The sequence below is a fragment of the Staurois parvus genome, unplaced genomic scaffold, assembly GCF_062004578.1.
Source record: "Staurois parvus isolate SC_StPar_1 unplaced genomic scaffold, SC_StPar_1.0 ptg000005l, whole genome shotgun sequence".
In the NCBI taxonomy this organism is placed as follows: domain Eukaryota; kingdom Metazoa; phylum Chordata; class Amphibia; order Anura; family Ranidae; genus Staurois; species Staurois parvus.
This window is the reverse complement of record NW_028317801.1, coordinates 6,024,076-6,044,366: the sequence shown is the minus strand read 5'-3', so window position 1 is coordinate 6,044,366 and position 20,291 is coordinate 6,024,076. Positions and strand designations below refer to the sequence as shown.

Here is a 20,291-nt window from a genome sequence, read left to right as displayed (position 1 = left end):
CTTTACAAGACTACAGATGGTGAAGCAACAAGACAGGTACCCATGACTATGCTGCAGAGTCTATCAGCAGGTCTCTCCTTCTGTGCTTATTCTAGATAGGCCAAGAGTGGAGGAAACAGAAATGTGAGCGGTTTGCCATATTGACTACCACACTGCACACAAGGCTGTGGGAACATAGAACACCATGCGGGACACTTCACACAGCACTGATGCACGATAGGGCAGGTATCTCCATTTTCCAGTAAAGAACTCCTGGATTGATGATAGCTTCATTGTAAAGTGTTCATAATCTCTATACAACACTGAAAATAGGCAGACATGTAGTTTGAAATAATATTTAATAGTTGTTACTGTATACTCTCCTCCATAGCCATAATCGTAGACTGTACTACATGAACAAAAGAAAATCTGATATAAAAAAATCTGTACAATAATGGGAACGAAAGCAAAGCATTTTTTTATATTCACAACTGTTTTCATACTCATGATATACATTTTACAGAAGCCTGTATAGTCCAACTTTTCCAAAGGGGGGGTCTTTGATTTGAATAGAAAGAACAAATAAAATACTATGAATGACATGTTTGATGGTAATTAACCAGTGCAGCAGGTAGTGAAAGAAACACAGTGAAAACAGTTAAAATTCTTTTACTAGGATGTAAAACAACAACTGGGTGCAATGTATCTTCTGCATCCCTTTGTTCTGCTGGAGGCAGATTACTTTTATCACCTCTAGATGATCCTGACCCTGTTTTAAGCCAATAGGCAACCAATCTGCTTGTTGTATAAACTTATTGCCAGCTTGTGGATGTTTTCTGTCCAAACAGCATTAAGCCAAATCTTTATCTTTGGTTTGTATCTGCAGACTGGCCTCTTTATTTAAATAGCGTTTTTTTTGTTTTGTTTTTTTTTAAGTACAAACAGCAATTTTCACGGTATGATGACCTATGGCAGATTTTCCACAAAAAGTCAGGATTCCTGAAGCATCTCCATTAGATGGGGAATTCTGTTTAGGCACCGATTTCCAGTCCCTGGCAGGGGGTCCTTGTCTTGAATAAAATCCCAGACTCAGCTCAGCTCAAAGCCAGCAGCACATTCTATAGCGTAAAGCAGTTTGCTCCTCATTAGATTCTCATCATAAAATTCTGGCAGTTTCAGGAGGTTCATGCAAGTGCTTGCAGTGGGAAGTCGCTCCAGATCAGATCCTCCATTATGGATGCAGAAAGCAGGATACAATTCCTTTCAAGAAAAGTATTAAAAACATTGTGAATGCAGGAACAACATACAATTACTTAACAAGGTGTAACAGTATTTACCAGAGTATCAGAATTCTGTATTGGACGTGTCCATCTGAGCATTACCAAACCAATCCTTTTATGTCTTCGAGAGCTCTGAAGGAGTGCAGCTTGAGAAGTGGCCATGATAAAATCATGGCCTCATAGGTTTAGGTAGGCAACCAAATGAATTAGTTATACAGAACAGAAAGAAGCTCTTCATTTTGTAACTCGCCGGTCAGTCTACCTACCTTTTCGTTAATGGCAAAGGTCTCTTGATAAGGACAGAGAAAGGATAAATCAAAAATATAATCAGAGGGGTCCCTAGGGGGGTGCGGGAAGCACCGGGTTACACCATCACAGTGGTTGCAGGAGTAGGATTCCAGCACAGTGACACCTGCCCCCGCTCTGGTGTAGCGGTAAAATGAGTATCCCCTGAAGCAAATACGCATGTGCCGGTTTCAGGCCGAAGAAGCCGATCTCTGGCTCTGTGCTAAAGATGGAGATCGGCTTCTTTGGCCTGAAACCAGCACATGCGCAGTTGCTTCAGGGGATACATATCTTCAAGGGATACTCATTTTACCGCTACACCGGCACTGCTCCTTCCTCTCTGGAGAGATGACACCACGTGTTACCGCACCGGGTGACACCAACCCTAGGGATGCCTCGGAGTACAAAGAATAAACTTTAGCTTTATCTGATGTACGGTATGGCTGGGATTACTCAGACACTGTAAAACAATTTGTGGTAGTTAGAGGATTTTGAAGTAGAGCTATTACTCTTTGATCAGAGTAGAGCCAGGCTGAACAGTCAGTTCATTGAAAAACCTGGATGTTGGCTCCACTTAGGGAGGATGTGTAATGTGAAGTTTACCTGCTCCTCCTATCCAGTCCCATAATCCTCAAGTGTGGTGCACAGCCTTAGAACCCTTTCCCTGGGATCACATAGACAAAAAAATGAAGTAATTTAGCACTCCTAAAATCTTCTGCAACATACAGTGGGTATAGAAAAGAATAACAAATGATAAAATAATAAATCTATAATAAATTATAGAATAATAAAATAGTCACATTTTGTTGCTTTGGAGCCTGAAATGAAGACAGACACAGTTTTTGTTTTATCCAGCTGTGTTTACTCAGTACAAGTTATAACACCCAACTGAAACATATAACATCAGCATGTCAGAAAAAAAATTAAACAAATTCAAAAACAGAATCACTGAGTTGGAAAAAGGATCACTCCCCATCCTAAAAATGACTTTTGCACGTGTAGCTAATCACCTTCTCAATGGCACACAAAGTCATTTGACTTTCAACTGTGATCGGCTCTGGTCATTTTGATTAGCTCAGCATGAAAAGAGCATTCCTAGAGCATTTCAGTCCCTGGTAGTGTAACTGAAGAAAACAATCACCTATGGTTGGCAACGCACTGTCAAAAGATCTCCAGGATAAAGTTGTGGAAAGGTACAAGTCAGGAGATGGATAAAAACAAAATTTAAAGGCTTTATCAATGCCTAGAAGCACAGTGAAGTCTATTATTAAGAAGTGGAAGGTATTTGGTGTAACGCAGACCCTCTCTGGATCAGGACAGCACTCCAAACTAGATGAAAGAGCCAGGAGGAATCTGGTCAGAGAGGCTACCAAGAGACCTACAGCAACTCTGAAGCAGTTACAGGAATTTATGACAGAGTGGTCATTGTGTGCACGTGACAACAATATCACAAATTCTCCACAAATGTGGTTTGTATGGGAGGATTGCAAGAAAAAAGTATCTTCTCAAGAAAGGCCACACGCAGTCATGACTGAGCTTTGCCAAAACGCACCTTGAAGATTCTGAGGCTACATGGAGAAGATGAGACTAAAATAGAATTGTTTGGCCTCAACACTAAATGATATGTCTGGCGGAAATCCAATACAGGTCACCATCCAAGTAGTACCATTCCTACAGTAAAGCATGGAGGTGGTAATATCCTGTTATTGGGGTTTCTCTGCAGCAGAGACTGGATCACTTGTCAGGATAGAAGGAAAAATGGATAGGGTAAAATACAGACAAATTCTTGAGGAAAATTTGCTGCCCTCTGCCAGGAAGTTGTCAATAAGAAAAAGGTTTACCTTCCAACATGACAATAACCCAAAGCACACAGCAAAAATGAGCACAAAGTGGTTGGAGGAGAAAAAGGCGAATGTCCTTGTATGGCCTAGTCAGAGCCCAGACTTGGACCCCATTGAAAATCTGTGGAATGACTTGAAGACTGCAGTCCACAAAATGGTCACCATCAAATTTAACTAAACTTGAGCAGTTCTGCAAAGAAGAGCAAATATTGCAAAGTCTGGATGTGCAAGGTTAGTAGAGACATATCCCAACAGACTAAAGGCTGGAATTAAAACAAAACGTGTTTCAACAAATTACTGGCATGAGGGGATGATCTTTTTTCCAACTCCGTGATTTGGTTTTTGATTTTTTAAAATTTCTTTTTGGATAGCTTTCATGTGGATGTTATATGACGTGCTGAGTAAATACAGCTGCATAAAACAAAAACTGTCTGTCTTCCTTTCAGGCCACAAAGCAACAAAATGTAATTATTTTAAAGGAGGGGTGATTCTTTTCTATACCCACTGTATTTTATTAAAGCCCCATAATGCTCACAATGTAACAACCACTTATGGGTTTTAGCCTTGGTGGCCTTAGTCATAGCTGGTTACCAACTGCCTAGATCTGCCATGCAAAAGAGGCTTTCTTTTGAAGTGAAAGAGACATTGCGGTACTGACTTTTGCGAGTAGTGATGTATTTTGATAATTTTTTACTATACGAGTAATAGGGTTTTAATTTTGTTTGTATACACCGGTCTGATTTAGGCTCCATTCACGCTAGTCATGAGGCTTTAGACACAATGTCGCATGACAAGTTGCAGCCCATTTATTTCAATGGCATCCATTCCAATCTATGCAACTAAAGTTGCAGCTGCTTTAAAAATGTTCTGGCACTACTTTGTTTTTTGTCCCGTTAATGGGCAGAAATAGAAAATTGGTTTTGATATTTTTGAGACCAAAAAAAAAAAAAACAAATCGAAGAAAAAGTTTGGCAAAGTCTTCCAAACAGATGATATATTGAAAGGTTAATGTGTTTCTCGCCTGTTAAAAATCAAACTTTTCATAAGTGAGAAAACAAACAAAAAACGGATTCATTTCTGTCCATTGAACGAAAATTGGTCATTATATGATAGCAATATTGTCTGCTCTCACGATGGTGTGTTAGTTTTTCGAAAGAGTATGGCTAGCATTAGAGATGTTGCACCTTTCATCACCGTATGAGGGGGTCAAGTATTTTAACCTGCTGGGGATGGGAAAAAACAGACAGCTGTTGGTAACTATGACTAAAGCCATGTAGGATGAAATGTGTGAGCATTTAATACTCTATGAGCATTATGGAGCTTCAGCAAACAATATTACGGAGGATTTGCGGAGTGCTGGCATGCTTAGGTCCTCCACGGAGAGGGAACCTTGGGTAGAGGCTCTGCTAAGAGGGGATGCAGCTATGGTAGCCACTTCTGATAGAGAAGATCTGTCAGCCTCAAAACCCTCTAGAATGTTTGTATCTCTAATTAGGCTCCAGAACTTTTTCATCCTTCAGTAAGAGCTTGCCCTTTTAGGTCCTGTAAATTCTGGGCTGGTCTGTTCAGCTTGCTGCCATATCCATCCAAACTGTGACCGTCCAATAGCAGAACATTAAACATCACACTCTTTTACATTTAGATCTGAACTCAATATAAAATCTTCAGCTATGCTTTATATAAAACCACAGCTACATTATTTTTATATTTTACAATAATTTTCACTTACTGGCAACTAAATCTCCCCATGATTAAACATTACTTAGTCTAATCATTATTCTTTCCATCTTTAAGCGGGAGAAAAGGTCTTTGCACAGTCATTAATGGTGAAGTCGGGATATTTTTGAAGGCGAGCATTTAAATGCATCTCACTGCCAAATTGCTGCATTTTAGGGCTATCTCTACATAGGTTATTGCATTTTCTCCACTTTAATGGTTTAGTAATGTAACAGATGGAAATGCTACCGTAAAACCAGGGCCTCGCCAATGTAAAAACTGCATAATGAAAGCTATTATAACCAGAGAAGACATCAGTTCACCAGTGGAGAGGAGCCATTTATTACTCTGACCCGACTGGAACTTCTCTATCCTACCCACTCTAATACAAATGGAGAGATTTCTTTTCCTCTACAGCAACTTAATTTATTAAAAAAGTTATTAAGCTTTAATTAGTTTGGGAAAATGCTATCTTGTAACATTTAATCTGGCTCCAAATGGGCTCTTAATTTGTTAATGGTCTAACCTTATGCTACCAAGAGTCTACAAACATTAAATAATGTCTGGAATTTGTCAGGCGCGCAACACTATAAAGTAGGGACTATCGCCAACTTCTTTAGGGTAATATTTAAAATTCATTTTCTACAAGCAGGAGACTGAGAAGACTGCAAGATGGTTAACTCTGAATGTTTTACCAACAGTTCTTGTATGTAGGGGATTTACAGAGCACCAAGGTGGTTCAGTGGTTAGTGCTCCTGCAGAGGTCTTGGATTCCATCCCTACCATGTATTATTTGGAGTGTGTACAACTTGTCAGTTTCCTACCAGTACAAAGACAAACCAATAGGTTAAAGAGTGACCCCTCCCCAAAGCAGACATTTTGTTTTGGATGGAGTTTGGTTCAGTTCTCTACAGAGTTTTTGTGGCTTCTCAGATAAGCTACTAGCCTCAGTGACTTTAAAGTTCTCCATATTTTTTTACGAGAACATCCACTACAAATCACGATAGAGTTTTTAATATGCTCAACTAGCTCTTCCATATCATGTAATCTTATTAAGAAGCATCAATCTGCTTTAACCACTTCCCGTCCAGCCCATGTATATAAACAGCCAGACGGGAGCATTGCAGGGGCGGGTTTATAAATGTCCTCCCCACTTCCCTGCTTGTGCACGCTCCCTGATCGTTGTACGGGACCTCTGTGCGAGGTCCCGATTGTGATCACTGATTGGCCAATCAGTGATCACATGCAGAGTAGTAAGCAAGATGTCACTTCTGATATCATTGCTTACTACGTGTGAAATCTGTGAATGATCACAGAGATCACATGGTACAGGGCTTTTCACAACAGCCTTGTACCATGTGACAAGCTGTGACCAATCACAGCTCACACAGTATTTCTCAATAGCTGCAAGAATGCAGCCAGAGAGAAGGAGAAATGATTGCTTTTACAGCCTTTATGGGTGTAAAAGCAATCAGTGTAAAAAAAAAAAAAAAATCTTCATCACCCCCCCACAAGTAGCACAGTGTCACTATGGTGATGTAAAAAAAAAAACAAACAAAAAAAAAACATAAATAATAATATTAAAAAATAAAATAAAAATGTCAAAAACATTTCTGAAAAATTATAATTTTTGGTTATAAACTAATTTGGGTTATTTTTTTTTTACTAAACAGATAGATGAATATGTTTTGGCCAAGATTTATGAAGAAAGATTATTTGCAAAATGTTATAAGAAAAAAACTTTTTTTTCAAAACGTTTGCACTTTTTCATTTATATAGCAAAAAAAATAAAAATCCCAGTGGTGAATAAATACCACCAAAATAAAGTTTTATCTATCTCAAGAAAATGCTAAAAAATACATATGAGTACAGTGTTGCATGACTGCGCAATTGTCATTCAAAGTGTAACAGCGCTGAAAGCTGAAAATTGGCCTGGACAGGAAGGGGGTGAAATTGTCCAGACTTGAAGTGGTTAAAACATGTTGTGCTATAGTAACTTTTCAAAAGCTTGCCTACATATAACATGGTATGGCTGTCTGTAATGGAGATACTACCTATGGTTACATTAGTGATACACAGCAAAATGCTTCTGTGGATTGCAGTGCCCAATGTGGACAGAGATGGACCTCAGCACCTGCACTACCACCTATTTGGCTCCATGCACACTAGCGCTTTTTAAGCTCCTAGGAGCCATTATCAGCATATTCTTTCTGCTCATATAAATTAAATACTGTTATCCTATGTGTCCATGCACACTGCTTTGGGCTATTAGCATTTTTTTGTGAGCTTCAGCGTCTAGGAACAGAAAAAAAAAAAAAAGAAAAAACTTTGCAGATTTTTTTGGAGCGTTTTTTCCAGCAGAAAAAAATGCTAAACGCTCATAAACGCTACTAAAATGCTCCTAACAGCTTTTTGTTCCTCTACATGTACTGTAAAAACACTAATAAAAAGTTAACGCTGCTAATGCTTCAGAACGCTACTAAAAAATGCTATTACCAGCATTTTTTTTCAGCTTAAAAAAACACTAGTGTGCATGGAGCCTTAGCTGCAGTACACAATACTGTGCAACTCAGCTTTGCAACGAGGCAAGCTTTCTTTAGCCATTTAGACTGGCTGGTTTTGAGAGAGAGCACGTTTAGATGCACTTTTTGTTTGTATTTTTTTATACAATATTACGGAGCATATGACCGAACACATAAATATAGTATTGCTAAGCACTGCACCCTCTCGTCAAATCTCCATAATGATAAATGGAGAATTCGCTTGGTCAAAGACAGTTGTTACTCAGCTGAAAACTTCAACTTGGCTGTGTTGGCTGAGATCTCCCTACAACAATCTTAGACAGCAATTAAAGTTTAATTCTGCCCTCCTCCACACTGTGAAGAAATCCATCTTAAAGGCAGTTGTGAACATACTATATTATAGGCACTTTCTAATACGTTATAACTCTCCTAGATTGTAAGCTCCAAGGGGCAGAGTCCTCCTAACCCTCTTGTATTGAACTGTATTGTTGCTGTATTGTCTCCCTTTACATTGTAAAGCACTGAGCAAACTGTTGGTGGTATATATATATAAATCCTGTATAATAATAATGCAGATGCCATAACTGCTTTCCCCTAGTGTCAGAAATCATCTTTCTTACAATGATCATGCATCTCTTCTGATAGTGTGGAGTGAGGTTACAGGACACTGTGCCTGTATTACACAGTCTGTTTAACATAAGGCAAGATGCAGGCTGTGCTTGAGAAGGAGGCGTGTTCAAGAAGGAGGCGTGTTCAAGAGGCAGGCTGTGATAGGGAGGGGGTCTGAGCCAGAGGCAGGCAGTGGTTGGTAAACGGGTGTAGTGGCTGAACAAACTGCCCAATACAGGCATGCTGTGTGCCTGCACAGTGTCCTGTACCTCTGAATGGCCAGCCAAAGTATGCAAACTGAACATGCTAACAACATCAGCTTCTGTGCTTTGTGTGGTCAGTTTAGCACAAGGAAGAAAGGTGACTGGCAGGATCAACCAGGTACATCAGATGGAAGTACATAAAAATGATAGAGACTATGATTTATAAAATACACATATGTGAACACACACATAGAAAAAATAAAATACACTAGATCCTACCCAGGTTGGCCGAAAGATGCGTGCTAATAGCCATGTTTTCAAGCCAAATTCTGCCAGTCTGATGCTGACAAACTGCAAATGACAGGTTTTAGCCTGCTGACAGACCATGGAGATGTTCAGAACAGAGACCATGACATTTTTGTGATGGTCCCACATCTACTAATTGCTATAAATAGACAACCTAAGGAGTATAATGTATTGTTTTGCGGCCTACCAATGTACCATCTGTAGATAGAAATATGAATACTCAATAATAGACAAGCCAAAACTTCCTCTGTCTCTGTGCTGTGTCAATAGGCAAATGTTCTACATGTCCTGCAGCTGCAATAGAATTTTGTTTAATTTAACTACAATTATTAGATATAAAAGGGCACGGAAGCAAAGAGATAATGTGCCACATATAGGAAATGGATGGAAAGTTGCAAAACTGTTACCTCCGCTTGATTTGGAAGGTAATAATAACAATGCACAGTGGCATCCCGAGGAAGGTGCGGCTCGCATCGGGAGACACCTACCGCACGGGGTGACACCGGACCCGCTCCACAAAAAGTTAAGTTGTAAAGCAAGCCGACGATCCCCACAGGATGTATCTGATCCATTCTGCAGGGATCGTCGGCTTTTTTTACAACTTACCTTTTCGTGGAGCGGGTCCGGTGTCACCCCGTATAGGTTGCATGCCGACGATCCCCGCAGAATGGATTGGATCTGCGGATTGGGGAGCATAATGGATCAGATCTGCGGATTGGGGAGCATAATAGATCAGATCTGCGGATTGGGGAACATAATAGATCAGACTCTGATCCATTATGCTCAATCCGCAGATACGAACCATCCTGCAGGGATTGTCAGCATGCAACCTATACGGGGTGACACCAGACCCGCTCCACAAAAAGGTAAATTGTAAAGAAAGCTGACGATCCCCGCAAAATGGATTGGATCTGCGGATTGGGGAGCATAAAGGATCGGAGTCCAATGCATTATGCTCAATCCGCAGATCCGATCCATTCTGCGGGGAATGTCGGAGGGGGTGTCACCAAGTGTTATCGCACCAGGTGACACCAACCCTAGGGACGCCCCTGACAATGCATACAAGTTTAGTCCTCATGCACACGGGACGGTTTTACAGCTGTTGTTTTTGGCTTTTGATGGTTTTTTCTACAGCCAGTAAACCCCCCAGCATGTTATCCTCTGTGTCCATGCACACATAGACTGTAATCAGCGTTTTATGGCAGGGCCACTTAGAGGGTTTGTAGGAGTTTTTTTGGCTGTAAAAATGCTCTAACGCTGCAAAAACGCAGTAAATTGCTGCAAACCAGCATTTTTGGACTTTTTTTACTAAAAAAAATAATTTTGGGGGGGTAAAATAAACCTAAAACAACCGCAAACGCAGCTAAACACTAATACAAAAACGCTAAAAAACTTGTGTTTTTAATGTGACTTTACACAGCTAACGTTACCAGCGTTATTAAAGCACCCCGTGTGCATGCAGGCTAATAAGGACACAAAGCACTGGATTGAAGTAGAACAAAAACGTAACTACACTGCAGAGCATTGGTAGGCAAACTTCAATATCTGGGACAGTGATGTTACAGGGATAACAGTTACTGTATACTATACTATATATGATTAACTGTTTTAATATGTAAGATGTTTGCCACACATTTACAAATGCAATCTTTAGAGCCTTGCAAGGAAAAGGCAGGAGGGCAATGATCTAAAGGGATTTACTTCTCTTGCTTCACAAACTTCTGCTGCCTGTTATGGGGTTCCTCTGAAACACACTGGGCCAACATCCAGTCCGGGTAGGTGGCAGCAGCGGTGCCAACAGTGACAGCAGGAATCTGAATGAGAACCTTCTCAGCACTGGATCTACAAGCTGGTACAGTGAATGTAAGCACAATGTACCCTAATAACTCACCGCCTAAACTACAATATGTCATTCTGTGTAAATGTAACTTAAACCATGCAAGATGTAAAATGCTTTCATTGGGAAAGCGCGATAGAACTACATCTGTCACTATATTACTGAAGCCCAGTGACAGAAAGGCCACTCCTTGGTGGAATATTTGTGAACAGGTACAATGCATATTGGAAAATAATGACAATTTTTACATGCCAACAATTCACATTAAAATGTTCCTTGTGTAAACTGCAGCGTGCATTCATACTGAAGATAAATTGTAATCCTTTGCATGGCTGTTCCATATTGTGACCTTGGTTTGGCCTGGCTTTCATTGATAGGGGTGTGAGGTTATTCATTGATAACTTTTTGACATCAGTCAGAACTCATTTCAAACTATTTTGACAAATACAAGCTCCATTATGTATCAGGACAAAACAAATATTCTCACTTGTCTATTCATCCAGCGTATATATAGGTCCCCCTCACCCCTTATTGAAAGAACACAGTCTAATGATTCACTAATTGCCCGCTAGTGATCGCTTTCATGTTCATTTTCAATACTTCCTCTAGGTCGTAGGTGTATTTGTTTTGGTCTATTCACAATTATTTATCTGGGGTGAATGCCAAATTCTCTGATGGTAGTACAACTATGCCTCAAATCGCCTTTTAATGTAAAAGGTCATGGACTAGCAGAACCCCTCGTGCCCGTGTTTAGTGATGTTATCGTCTTATACAATAGAGATTCTTTGCTGTAAGTACACACACCTGTGCATGATATAAAGCAAATGTTTACGTTAAAGAACTTTCCCAAAATAAATCATTCACAATTTTCTCTTAGATTTCATTTTGATGGGTTTACAGTTGGGTTCTATATCCTGCACTGGGCGACATAACACTGAATGTTTCGCTAATCCAGCCAGAAGAGGCCAGTCGTACACATCCAAATATTTTGCAAGTGAAACAGGTTGAGAATTGCTTTCAACAATGTAACCATTATTAACCATTAGCCGCCCGGCCAATGGCCGTTTGGCGGCTTGAAAAGCGCTGCAGCTTTCCGGGTGCACGCCATTTGGCGTGCTCCCGCACATGCGCGGTTGCAGAGCGACGCAGCAGTGCGATCTGTCACCGCCCGTGCACCTCGGACACGGCCGATGACAGATCCGAGTACCGGCTCCCGTTGCTGGTACCATGTGACCTGCTGTGACCAATCACAGCAGGTCACATGTATACAATGGATGGCTTCATTCATGATGCCATCCATTGTATACTAGTGCCTAGCTGTGAATGGTCACAGCTAATCACATGCACATGTCATGTGATTAGCTGTGACCAAATCACAGATAAGCACAAAAAAAAAAAAAGAAAAAAAAAAAGCTGAATGAATCGATTTCATTCAGGTAAATGCTTGCTTATAGCAAAGTAATTCTTTGCTATAAGCAAATTGTGTAAAAAAAAAAAAAAAAAAAATACTGATCACTTCCCCAAAGTAGTACAGTGTTACTATGGTAACATTGTACTATTTTGGTCATAGTAAAATATGAAAAAAAATCTTAAAAAAAAATAAAAAAAATGTAATAAAAAATTAAATATAATAAAAAAATTAAAAAAAAAAAATATTTTTTTTTTCATACTGTCACTAGTCAGTGTCGCTGTTCACTGCCATGCCAGTTATATGATGACGCTGTACTGCACTGGTGACAGTATGTAAAAAAAATAAATAGTGAAAATAATTTTTTTAATTTTTTCATTTTCCGAAAAATTATGACAAAAAAATACAACTTCAAAAAACTCACCATGCCTCTTATGAAGTACGTCGGACTGTCTACTCTGCAAAAAGGGGTCATTTGGGGATATCTGTACTGTTCTGACATTCTTGGACCTCAAGATATTAGATTGGCTGTCAGTACTTCAGGATTGATCAATATTCAGATCTATACCATAGTTTGTGAACTCTATAACTTTCCTACAAACTAAAAAATACATCCTAATTTGGGTTATTTTCACCAAAGACATGTAGCAGAATACATCTCGGCCTAAATTTATGTAGAACAATTATTTATTTGTAAACTTTTATAACAGAAACAAAGAAAAATGTGTTTTTTTTTCAAAATTTTTGGTCTTTTTTTGTTAATTTAGCAAAAAATAAAAACCCCAGTGGTGATTAAATACCACCAAAAGAAAGCTCTAGTTGTGTGAAGAAAATGATCAAATTTTAGTTTGGGTACAATGTTGTATGACCGCGCAATTGTCAATCAAAGTGTGAGAGCGCTGAAACCTGAAAACTGGCCTGGGCAGGAAGGTGTAAAATTGCACGGTATTGAAATGGTTAAAGAGTTTGAAACATATTAATCTCCAATATATACCAAAAACCAGCGCTCAGATCTCCATGCTACACAGAAAACACAGAATCAAACACTGAGGTGCCGTCCTTAACCACTTCCAGTCTGGACACTTTTACCCCCTTCCTGACCAGGGCAATTTTCAGCTTTCAGCACTATCACACTTTGAATGAGAATTGCGCGGTTATGCAACACTGTACCCATATGAATTTTTTACCATTTTTTTGAGACAGATAAAACTTTATTTTGGTGGTATTTATTCACCGCTAGGATTTTTATTTTTTTTGCTATGTAAATGAAAATGTCCAAAAATTTTGAAAAAAAGTGTTTTTCTTATAACATTTTGCAAATAAATAATATTTCATCATAAATCTTGGCCAAAATTTATTCTGTTATCTTTTTAGTAAAAAAAAAAATAAGCCAAATTAGTTTATAACCAAAAATTATAATTTTTAAACATTTTGTTTTACATTTTTATTTTTTATATTATTAATTTTATTTTTACATATTGTCACCCTAGTAGTACAGTGTTACCATGGTGACACTGTACTACTTTTGGGGGGTGATGAAGATTTTTTTTTTTACACTGATTGATTTTACAGCCATATAGGATGTAAAAGCAATAATTTCTCTATCTCTCTGTCTGCATTCTTGCAGCCATTGAGAACTACTGAGTGAGCTGCGATTGGTCACAGCTTGTCACATGGTACAAGGCTGTTGTGAATAGCCTTGTATCATGTGACCTCTGTGAACATTCACAGATTTCACACGTAGTAAGCAATGGTGTCACAAGTGACATCTTGCTTACTACTTTACATGTGATCACTGATTGGCCAATCAGTGATCACATGATTGGGACCTCGTACAGAGGTCCCGTCTGACGATCAGTGTTTCACTGTGTCCGGGTCCACCCGACCCTGCAGTGCCACCATCCGGCCGTTTATATACAACGGCTGGTCGGGAAGTGGTTAATAGATCAAGGAATCTTGATGCTGGCAAAAAAGAATAAAACAGGGCGCACTCTCCTCATGCATTACCGTGATATATAGGAAACGTATTGTAAAATCACAAATGCATACTCACAAACCAAAAAGGTCTTAAAAACAGAGACAAGGAGCCTAAGAAAACAATTGTGGACAGTGATTATCATTTGGTCTCATATAGAAGAACCATCAATATGTATTTAATTTTCCGTTCTGAGGAAGGGAGTTTGACTCCCGAAACGCATTAGTACATTTCACCCAAGGACCTCCGCTGTCTGTGATTGTCATCTTTGGCTCCTTGTCTCTGTTTTTATGACCTTTTTGGTTTGTGAGTATGCATTTGTGATTCTACAATACGTTTCCTATATATCGCGGTAATGCACGAGGAGAGTGTGCCCTGTTTTATTCTGCTATTAGATAATCTGTGTGATTTCCTGATGATCGGACCTCTCACGCGCAATCAAGTTGATGACTTGGCAGTCTGTTATGAGCATGCATAAAGGTACAGCTTGGCTGGTTTCCCACTGTCAGAGAAACCCCGATCTTTTCATACCTGTTTGTATTGTTTCAATACTGTGTTGTTGTAGGAATCTGCTTGCTTTCCCTCTACCTTCATCCCTAAGACTCAGAATACACCTAAGTTGGAGATGGGTCAATACTACAGACACCTATATACCGTTCTATATGTATTGCCATTGAAAATGATAACAAATATTGTTATAAAGAGAAAAAAAAACTGCTCCTTTTATGTGAAACCTCAAACTGTGTCTATCATGTGACGGCCCTTTAATGTCTATCGGTAGCTTGTTTTCACAATGCCCATCATTCTGTCCGTGAAGGAAGGGCCTAAAGCTGCCCACAGGCAGCAACCTGGCAAAACTTTCCATATTCATATAAACTCAGCGACCTATGTATGTGGAGGAAGAGGGCTAACAGGTTCTTCCCCTGAGAAGGGTTGGCCAATGAAAGCCTGAAGAAATCAAAGAGTGCCCACAAATATAATTATTTCCTGACCTAACTAGTTAACTGCACTTGGCATCCTTTAAAGTGTTACTAAACCCAAAACAGTAATATCAGTCTGTATGTGCAGTAGAGCATGCTTGTTATACTCACTGTGGAACCTAAGGGGTTAATCCTCTGCAGTGTGTAAAAAACTTGTTTGGTCCTGTTTTCTCTGCCCCTGCTCTTGTTCAAATGTCCACCTGATAAGACAGACTGAACCCGTAGTCACATGCACATGCTCAGTTTGGTGTGTATTGCTAGAGAGGTTTTTTTGTTTTTTTTTCTTGGGAGAGTGCATGTGATCAACATAGGGCCAATCAGCACTGTCCAGACAGAGGGTCAGGGGGTTTTACATCCTCTTAGAGCAGAAAGAAAACTCCTCCTACAAGCTTTAACCAGCGCTCTGCTGAAGTCACAAGACTGCTCTAAATGCTGATGAGAAAAGGTAATTAGCAGTTTATATTTACTAAACTAATTGCATATCCATGTTGTGTGTACCGTGGGAGACCAGATAGAGTGAATGCAGGGTCCTGGGTTTAGTAACACTTTAACTGTGGACACCTTAAAGTGGTTTATTAAAAATGCATATTGATCCAGTTATTGTATTAAAAACATAAATAACTCTTTATAAAGTGCACTTTAAAGGCATAAATACTGTACAGGGACGTGATTAAAAAAAATGTTGCAAATGCATTGAAAACCAATTAATCCATTCATATAGTGAAAATACATTAAAAGGCATTATGTTCAATCGATATTCATTCATAAACCGAAAATTACATTAACCGAGGCGTTAGTAAACCGAGGTATGCCTGTACTATCCCTACTGGAAGATTTCCCCTCTATTACTTTTCTGGAGAAAACCCAATATTTGGGCTTTTCTTTTACTTTCAATTCTAATGGTAAACAGGACAAGTAGAGAGGGCCTTCCTAACGGGGACACACAGCAATAAAAATGGACAATTCTCCACAAAAAGATCCGGCCAGCACAAGGTTGAGAAACATTTACATAATCAATGCCCAATCTGATTGAAGTTAATTTCTGAATTCAAAAGCAGGAAATGACCTAATGTTATTCTGCGGAAACAATACTCACTTTAAAACCTAATAATGGGGGCCGAGAGCAACTCGTCACAAATTTCAGTAGTTTTCGCTTCTCCTCATCTGTAAAGTTTTCAACAACTCTCCAGAAAATTTTAATTACAAGGTGATCCGCTGAGTATCCTCCTGGAATAAAGCACATTATACAAGAATATGCAGATTATAAAGAACATTTTACAAAGAAATGGAATTCCTATGTTGCTTTGTTACAGATAAATATCTGCCACTAAAAGTCAGAAAAGATACACTGAAAATACAAACAGGTTGACTAAGAAATATATCATTACCTGGATACAATCTGCATTACTCCTTTTAATGCACACGGAATTAAAAAAAAGATTTATTTATACTGCAAGCAGTTTTTCCTATGGATCCCCTATATGAACATAAACTTTATTTTCTATACTTGGCCTAGCATTCATGACAGTGCAATTATTATTTAGCATGACACCAACAGGAGGCTGTTGTCAATATATATTTCTTTATGTAGCCACTTTTTGCTGCTGTAATAGCTTTATGTATGTTTCTGATCTGAATCTGATGCCCTTTATGAAATCTTAAACATCCAGTTTATTAGATAAAAGTCACTTTTAGTAAGGAAGGGGTTACTAGTTGATGCTAACTGTCCTATCTGGTAATGGAGAAGGGGAACGTAAGCAAGGTTCTTCATTACATCAGCAGATCACATTTTTTAAACGTGCAATTGAAAACATCTGTATATCAGTTGTCTGAACACTTGATCTGCACATGCTTGCTCCAGGCCGAAATAGTGAAGCATCAGGATGATAGCCCCAGGCTCTGCACCTTTAAAACATGTCATTAGTGGCAACCCTAATATTTCTATCCGGATAGGCTTTCTTTAAGTTATATCCAAACTCAAACCTTTTTTGGATATCATAAGGAATTGTTAAAACTCCAGTCGGCAGCCTGTGTTCCATTGAGTGAGATTCTGTTCACTGTCTTTTCTGGAGACACAACAGGAAGTAAAAGGCAAAGTGATGGATCCATCTTAGACAGCTGTCAGTGGAATATACTGTATGTCACCACTGAAAGATTTCCCCTCATATCCTGTTCTAGTGGCAACTGTCAAATTCTGGATTCTCCATTATTTTCTGTATCACTGACAATGGTTACCAGGACATATAAAGAAGGCAAATCTCCCCAGGGAGACATGCAAACAGCAATAAAAAGCTGACTGAGGTTCTAACCCTTTGGCACTCTATCCAAAGCTACCCCCCCCCCAGAAAACCCATAGATTTCAGGTACCTTGATTTAGTTATTGGCTACTTTCTTGTCTTGTGCTCAGGCAGTAAAAAGGTCATTCTCACCAGCCTGCTCCGCTGCAGTGCGTTAAAAGCACATGTATTAATAAGTGTTGCATCACTCATAAACATGTCTTGCTTTAGGGCAGCCTATTCATTTGAAAGGGCTACTACAAGCCACTTCAACTGACCAAACATCTTGCTTGCAGCATTTTCAGCAGCACACCACCATACACAATAGCACAGCACAACACAAAGGCACCGAGAAGGTGCATTGAGGTGCTGTTTAGAATAGCTAGTGCCACCCCAATACATGTTATGTACAAAGAGGTAATATGCACACTACAGCAGTAGAATGGGCAATCCTAAAGGATTGGTTCACCTTTTAAAACATGTTACACCCTCCCCCCCCCCTTGCCCACCCTTTCCCATGACAGTGGGCAGGGGCTCCTCTCCCCCGCAAGCACGGTCACATTTTAAAATGGGCACCACTATGTAGGGCCCTGTGATATGTGAATGTAGAAACTACAAGTCCTGTCCACCACTGCAACAGATGGTCTCAATGGACTGCAGGGGTGCTGATGAGCGCTCTCGTAGTTCATTGACACTTCCTCCAGATTTCAAACAGAAAGTCCGTACAGAGAGAGGTACAGGCAAGAAAGCTTGAGGCAATGTCTGCAGGAGTTTGACACTCCATCAGTAATCCACTGATTGTGGTTGTAATACTCTGGAGGCTCCTATGAAAAATACTATAAATGCATCCTGCAAAAATATGTGCATTTTTTAAAAAAAAAATTAAGCAAGGTGAACATAGCCTTTAAAGTGGTTGTAAAGGCCGAAGGTTTTTCACTTTAATGCATTCTATGCATTAAGGTAAAAAACATTCTAGGTGCAGCTCCCCCCTACTTCAGCTCCCCCTCACCTAAACCCCATCTCGATCCAGCAATGTGCATGAGCGCTGCTGTTTTCCTGAGTCTCTCTCTCTCCTCACTAGCTCACACAGCAGTGGGAGCCATTGGATCTTACTGCTGTCAATAACAGCCAGTGAGCCAATGGGGAGAGAGCAGGGGGTGGGGCCAAGTCACACTCTGTGTGTGAATGGACAATTTTCATTCACAAGAGCGCAGCTTGGGAGTGAGCCTGCTCAAGAGGCATGTTATTGGAGGCACTCGACGGCAGACACAAAAAGAAGAAAATAAGGGCTGTTCTGCCCAAAACCATTACACAGAGGGGGAAAGTATAACATGTTTGGTTTTTTTTTTGTTTGTTTGTTTGTTTTTACAGCCCCAAGAATCACTTTAAGGAGGAATGGCACTGTTACAAGAGATTTTTCCGGCTCGAATGTGAATATTATATAGACTACTGGGTGCGTGATATGATTGAAATGCTCTGCCAACTAGTATATTTAGTTCATACTAAAAGTTAGGGTTGGGTATTGGTTTCACCTGAGCACTATATGAGATACATACCTGAATAGTTTGTGAAGGACTTCAAGTCATCAAGACAGATTGGTACCTGTGCTCCTGAAATTAACACCTAGAAGCAGGAGAGAAATGAACAGAAACAACACAAGTAAAATATTGCACTCCCAGCCCACAATGTTATCATAGAATATATTCAGATCAGTGTATGTGTGTATCAGTGGCATAATATTATCGGCTCAAATCATTTCATACAGAAGAAGTTCATTTTATACATATATTTGTGTGTTCTTGTTACCCAATTTGCCATTTTTTTCATATTTCTTCTGTATTCCTCTAGTCCACCCAACTTTCAAATTCTATTGGTTGCTTAACAATGCATAACCTCCAATATAAGGTGCCCATATATGTTCAATCAAGCTGTTCAATAATTTATTGAAACATTCTATCGGATCTACAAAAAAATTAGTGTGGACAGTTTTCAACCATTTTCTTGAGGTTCAATTGAAAAGAAAGCAACCAAACAAGTGAATTATTTTTCTATGGCTTCTAGTTTGTGCAATATAATTAACCCCTTGGCGTGGGCGCCTCCCGGCCCTTTAAGGGTTTCAGAAGCCGGAGGCGGGGCAGAGTTTTAGGGTCATGTGACCGCCGTGATTTGCCGTCACAGGATCGGGAAAGGTCTTGATCAAAAGAGGAGATCGGGACCTTTCTGTGAGTACTAGCCGTGTACTGGAAGAATGCAGGGTGCGCGCTCTCAGCACATATGTTTTTCTTAATTGCACACAAATGTGCAGCTGCTGGGCGTCTAGGCCCAGAAGCCGGGAGGCCGCACATTTGCGTGCGGCCGCCGTGAAGAGGTTAAAAAACTATTTTAGTCAAATTATAGTTTACTGTAAACCAATCAAATAAAACATACATGAGATGAATGTGGAATGTTCGGAATAAAATACCCTAAAATACAACTGATTATCTTAATTGTTTCTAAAACGAAAATTGATCCATGTGTAGTCAGCATCAGTCTGATTTCCACAGTCGGTATGAAAATGTAAAATCTATATGATAATAAGACTCATTGTCTAGACATCTGCCCCTAAATCTCTTGTTCTTATGTTATTTATGTGTTTAATTAACTATATTAACCTTCACGGATACACAGAGACCTCACACACAAATGACATACCTGGATTTCTTGCTGATCAAACATCCTGAGCCATTCCAAATTCACCACGTTGGCCAGGCCTTGCCGGAAAGCCAGGCAGTGCTGACGGATTTGCTTATTTAGACGGTAGTCCGCTACAAGATGGATGTAGGCAATTCTGTTGGCACTTGTTACAGGGATGTCTTTCCCTCCTAGCTTCAGTTCCACCACCTGACCAGGAAGAAGAGAGAAGTCATTTATCACATCGTCAGTACTATGAACTAACTACACAGACCACCAATCTCCTGAAATCTTTCAAGGCAGGTTTGAATCGAATTGGTGGCTAGGAGGAAGCATCTCTAATACTTGAAACTCATCATCTTATACTAATGGCCCTATTTGCTACATCAGAGGATTAATTCCAT

At 39.6% G+C, this 20,291-nt stretch overlaps 1 protein-coding gene across 3 annotated transcripts in view; it reads right to left on the bottom strand.

Annotated features, from left to right (window-relative positions):
• Positions 1–321: 321 nt before the first annotated feature.
• UBE3C (ubiquitin protein ligase E3C) overlaps positions 322–20,291 on the bottom strand; it is a 156,924-nt gene continuing 136,954 nt past the window's right edge. For all 3 annotated transcript variants that reach the window (XM_089693670.1, XM_089693831.1, XM_089693745.1), the window contains 4 exons: positions 19,909–20,097; positions 18,774–18,840; positions 16,038–16,168; positions 322–1,239 (listed from right to left, as the gene is read on the bottom strand). In XM_089693670.1, coding sequence (XP_089549796.1) covers positions 1,069–1,239; positions 16,038–16,168; positions 18,774–18,840; positions 19,909–20,097 — 558 coding nt within the window. In that variant the 3' untranslated portion in view covers positions 322–1,068. The remainder of the gene's footprint in view (positions 1,240–16,037; positions 16,169–18,773; positions 18,841–19,908; positions 20,098–20,291) is intronic.